We start from the raw sequence: 5173 nt of genomic DNA on the forward strand, positions 1-5173 counted from the left end.
TTCACTCCTACTGGGAGTCCCATCACTATGGAAACTACACACACACATGTTCACATGTGAGTCTGAGCAGAACACGCTAAGAAAGCTTACATAATCTGTGTGAAGGTAAGATTGTGTGATTGTGTGCGTGTGCGTGTGCGTGCGTGCGCGTGTGTGTGTGTGTTACCTCCACTGCGTCCCTGGCTCAGGTGCACTGCAGGCTGCAGGCCTTCCTCTCTGTTGAGCAGGTGAGGAAGATGATGGAAGATGGAGGGAAGCTGCAGGACGTTTTTAGTGCTGCTCACATTCCACAGCTTCAGCCTGCTCTCCTCTGAAACACACAGAACAAAACCAGGTCAGTCCTGAACCAGGTCAGACCTGATCAGACCACAGCCCAGTAAGACCAGGACAGAGTCAAGCAGGGGGGTCTGGGCGTGACCAGGTCTGACCTTGGTGAGACCAGAGAGTGTGTGAGCCGTATGAGTGGAGCAGATGTGTGTGTGTGTGTGTGTGGTACCGGACAGGATGCTCCAGGTGCGGTTGATGTCCCTCAGGGTTTGCTTCTCAGCGATGGCCCTCTTGATCTCATCCAGGACCAGGTTGAGCTCTTTGGAGCGCAGCAGGTTCTCCTGCTCAGCAGAGTGGAGACGCTCCCTCAGAGCCAGGAACTCCCTCTGATAGATATCAACCACATCTCCTACAGGGCAGACAGACACACCTTCATCATCCTCATCCTCATCCTCAGCACAAGGGCCGCACAATATGGAGGATATGACACAGAATAAAAGATCAGGAGAGAACAATGAGGGAGAGAAGAGAGACAGAGAGGCAGAGAGAGAGAGAGAGAGAGAGAGAGAGAGAGAGAGACAGACAGAGAGAGAGAGAGAGAGACATAGAGAGACATAGAGAGAGAGAGAGAGAGAGAGAGACAGAGACAGAGACAGAGACAGACAGACAGACAGACAGACAGACAGACAGACAGAGAGACATGAAATGGATGTGAGCCCATAAACTTCATTCTTATATTAAGGACATAATGTAGAGAGACAGTCAGTGAGTATGGGTCAAAGGTCACCGCCTGTTTGATTCCACAGCAGACAGGAAACCAATAAACATTTTATAATTAATTATTGATGAGTCGATCACTGCAGACATTCTAATGCTCACTGCACACACTAAACATAACAATGATGTCATCTGGCTCATGAGCTAACAATCAATAATCAATACATGAGAGGGGCTGAGGCTTCACTGCACACTGAGGCTGACTGCTTAGTTTAAGTTTGTTCTGTTTTATTCAAGGTTCCATTTTATTTCCTGTCATGATTCAGTGGAATGGAGAAAAACACATTTCAGTGTGAGAGAACGTGTGTGTGTGTGTGTGTGTGTGTGTGTGTGTGTGTGTCAGTGTTTGCAGAGACAGGCCACTCAGTGTTAAGTGCAGTCATGATGCCTGAAGGCCACCAGCAGGTCCACACACACACACACACACACACACACACACACACACACACTGCCTGTCCTGTGCTGGGCAGGGAGACACTGCTGGCCTTGTTTACAGAGAAGTGATACTTGAGCTGAATAACTGTGTGTGTGTGTGTGTGTGTGTGTGTGTGTGTGTGTGTGTGTGTGTGTGTGTGTGTGTGTGTGTGTGTGTGTGTGTGTGTGTGTGTGTGTGTGTGTGTGTGTGTGTGTGTGCGTGCGCGCGTGTGTGTGTGTGTGTGTGTGTGGGGGGGGCAGCAGGGTTTGGGGGGGACTGCAATGGGGGAAACTGGAGCCTTTGTAATTGTGGGAACAGACGTTGACCAAAAGGACACTCATCGGTTGACGTGGTAACAACTTAACAACTTAAAAAACAACTTAACAAACTTTTCTCAACAACTAAAGCTTTTCTCTTTGTTTCCTGATTATATAAGGATACACACAAATATCACCAAGTATAGACAAGACTATACAACACTATAGCAGACAAACAACTATAACAAACCTTCAGGTAGGGAGTCACAGTGTTCAGGGAGTCAAAGTGTTCAGAGAGTCATAGTGTTCAGGTAGGGAGTCAAAGTGTTCAGGTGGGGAGTCACAGTGTTAAGGGAGTCACAGTATTCAGGGAGTCACAGTATTCAGGGAGTCACAGTGTTCAGGGAGTCACAGTGTTCAGGGAGTCACAGTGTTCAGGTAGGGAGTCACAGTGTTCAGGTGGGGAGTCAAAGTGTTCAGGTGGGGAGTCAAAGCGTTCAGGTGGGGAGTCACAGTGTTCAGGCAGGGAGTCACAGTGTTCAGGCAGGGAGTCACAGTGTTCAGGCAGGGAGTCACAGTATTCAGGGAGTCACAGTGTTCAGGCAGGGAGTCACAGTGTTCAGGCAGGGAGTCACAGTGTTCAGGCAAGGAGTCACAGTATATAGGGAGTCACAGTGTTCAGGTAGGGAGTCGCAGTGTTCAGGCAGGGAGTCACAGTGTTCAGGCAGGGAGTCACAGTGTTCAGGCAGGGAGTCACAGTGTTCAGGCAGGGAGTCACAGTATTCAGGGAGTCACAGTGTTCAGGCAGGGAGTCACAGTGTTCAGGCAGGGAGTCACAGTGTTCAGGCAAGGAGTCACAGTATATAGGGAGTCACAGTGTTCAGGTAGGGAGTCGCAGTGTTCAGGTAGGGAGTCACAGTGTTCAGGTAGGGAGTCACAGTGCTCAGGTAGGGAGTCACAGTGTTCAGGTAGGGAGTGTAGCTCATCAGATCATAGTTATTGCAATTTGATGCTAAAACTACACCTCAGCTGCATCGTGTCGTCTCTGTACTCATTCATACACCTGAATGAGTACAGAGTAAAAATGTCACTCTGACAAACGGCGTTACCATGGAAACCACACTACTTCCGCCCCTCCCCTCTCCTCCCCTCTCCGGGTGTGTGTGTGTGTTAATATTAAGCACATCAATATGAGGATGATCACAGATCGTGCCCCCCCCCCACACACACACACACACTCCTTTGCAGCATGTGCTTGTGTGATTCCAGGATGCTCTGCCAAAACAAGCGCTCCCACAAGCTAACCCATCCTCTCCACTGATATGTAGAGCATCTGAGAACGAGCACTCCTCATCTGGCGCCCCTCCCTCTCCTCTGGCACATGCAAGGTGACAAACCAAGTGCTCCCTTTAAGGCCCGTGTGTGTGCGCGCTCGCATGCCTTAGTGTTGTTGTTTAGTGTGTTTCTTTACACCTAAACGGGATGAAAGCAAACACTCCTCTGGCGCCCCTCGTCCAGAGACACAGTGCGTCTCAAACCAAGCGCTCCCTTTAAAGCGCAGGAACAAACAAAGCAGCGCTGCAGCCTCTCCACCGTCGTGCCCCTCAATACAAACCAAGCGCTCCTTTAACTCGCGCTTCAGCTTCACTTCCACAACATCACAAACACACACACACACACGCACGCACGCACGGACGCACGCGCGCACACACACACACACACACGCAGCGTGTTTTACCTCTGGAGCTGCTGAAGGCGGTGAACCAGGACAGAGAAACGAGCCCGCACAGCGCGAACAACAGGACCGACAGGAAGGAGAGAAGCCTCATCTCCAGAGAACCATCGCACCCAGGGAGGGAGACAGGCTGAGGCGGCGAGACAGAGACAGACAGTCAGGCAGGCTGAGGCCACAGAGAGAGACTGACAGACAGGCAGGAAGGCAGGAAGGAAGGCAGGCAGGCAGGCAGGCAGGCCGGAGGACAGAGACACACAGACAGGCTGAGGGCAGAGAAGGAGCAGTGGACGGAGACGCAGGCGGGCGGAGCTGCTGGCGTCTGAGGGGGGCGGGGGCATGGGAGAGGGGGAGAGGGGAGAGGAAGAGAGGGGCGAGTGGAGGGGGAGGGGGCTTAAACAGGATTTACATACATCTGACAGATTAAATGGTATCTATGGATGGAGTTAAATGTATCCCTATCACACACACACACACACACACACACAGATCTGTGTGAGTTAAAGCCCCCATCCTCACTGTCAGAGCTCTGAAAACCAAGACATTAACTAAACTGAATCCAAGTCTAAGATGAGTATTTCTGTCTCCAGAATAGATGAAGCTTTAACAGCGATGCTTCAGTCTTATGGGACAGTTTCTTCTTTTAAGCCAAAGAAGAAACTGTCAGCTGTCTGACTGACGGCTGAGGGGCAAACTGACTGCAGCTACATGAAAGAGCTTTGAGTCCAGGCCGGTGTCTTTGTGTTCATGTTGATCCCTGTGTGTCTGAAGCCTCTGAGCCATGATGGCCGACGTGCTGACAGGAGTACAGGCGGCGTGAGCACTTAGGAGCGACGAGGTGAGAGAGCAGACGGGGCTTCTTCCTACTTCTGACTGAACGTAAGGAGAGCTAAACCCACAACACACAGCAAAGTGAACCAAAGAGAGAGAGAACCACCACTGAGTAATCAGGACGCCTGCTTTGTTTGCAACGGATCTTCATCTGCGTTCCATCTGCTCAGGGATCTGCACCAACACACACATCTGGGAGAACAGCAGCTAGTGAATGATGTCATCATGTGAGGAAGATTCCACAGCTCCAGTTAAGATGAAGAAGCCCTTTGACGATTAACTGATGAAGAAGAGGAACCCTTCTGAATAGAGGTTCATCCCAGACGATGAAGAGCATCCTTCAGTGAGTTCAGAGGAGCTGAAGAGGAGGCGGGCCAGAGGAAGATGTTCTCACAGGCTGGGGTTAGAGCGAGACTCATCTTAGCCTGGTTCACTTGACTCATGAGAAAAAGTTTGGGATAAATAAGAGTCTTAATATTTAACTGCAGACAATCCCAACGCACCTGAAGCTGAGGAGTCACATCTGCAGCCTGAGCTTAGAGAAACTTTAAGGATCAATGCTGCAAATCACCAACATGACACTTTGGTTTAGTTGAAGCTTTTATTCACAGAGAAGTGAAATAATCTGTTTGTAAAATGTTTTAAAGCTTTTCAAAAAAAATGCCCTTTAAAATCCAAAACAAAAGGAACCTGATATGTTTACAATCATGTCATTGTCAGTAGCACCTTTACGTCCCGCCGCAGAAAGCTGAGAACACACACACACACACTCACACACACGCACTCTGTACCATAAAAACATAAAAACACCATAAAAACAGAGACAATTACATTAAACATTTAAACATAATTTCAATCATGAGGTTGTCAAAATAAATCCAATTTATCTGGAGA

At 49.4% G+C, this 5173-nt stretch overlaps 1 protein-coding gene across 1 annotated transcript; it reads right to left on the reverse strand.

Moving 5' to 3' along the window:
- Nucleotides 1-11: 11 nt before the first annotated feature.
- LOC142988346 (alpha-1,3-mannosyl-glycoprotein 4-beta-N-acetylglucosaminyltransferase B-like) lies at nucleotides 12-3754 on the reverse strand (the record flags this gene model as incomplete). The annotated part of the gene is made up of 4 exons (XM_076137479.1): nucleotides 3455-3754; nucleotides 497-676; nucleotides 167-310; nucleotides 12-34 (listed from the first exon to the last, which is right to left on the reverse strand). Coding segments are annotated over exons 1-4 (438 nt in total), but the record flags the coding sequence as incomplete, so codon positions are not given.
- Between the last annotated feature and the right edge of the window lie 1419 nt (nucleotides 3755-5173).

The sequence above is a fragment of the Genypterus blacodes genome, unplaced genomic scaffold (genome assembly GCF_046128005.1).
Source record: "Genypterus blacodes isolate CSIRO-AG114 ecotype Tasmania unplaced genomic scaffold, CSIRO-AGI_Gbla_v1 ptg000321l_1, whole genome shotgun sequence".
NCBI classification, from domain to species: domain Eukaryota; kingdom Metazoa; phylum Chordata; class Actinopteri; order Ophidiiformes; family Ophidiidae; genus Genypterus; species Genypterus blacodes.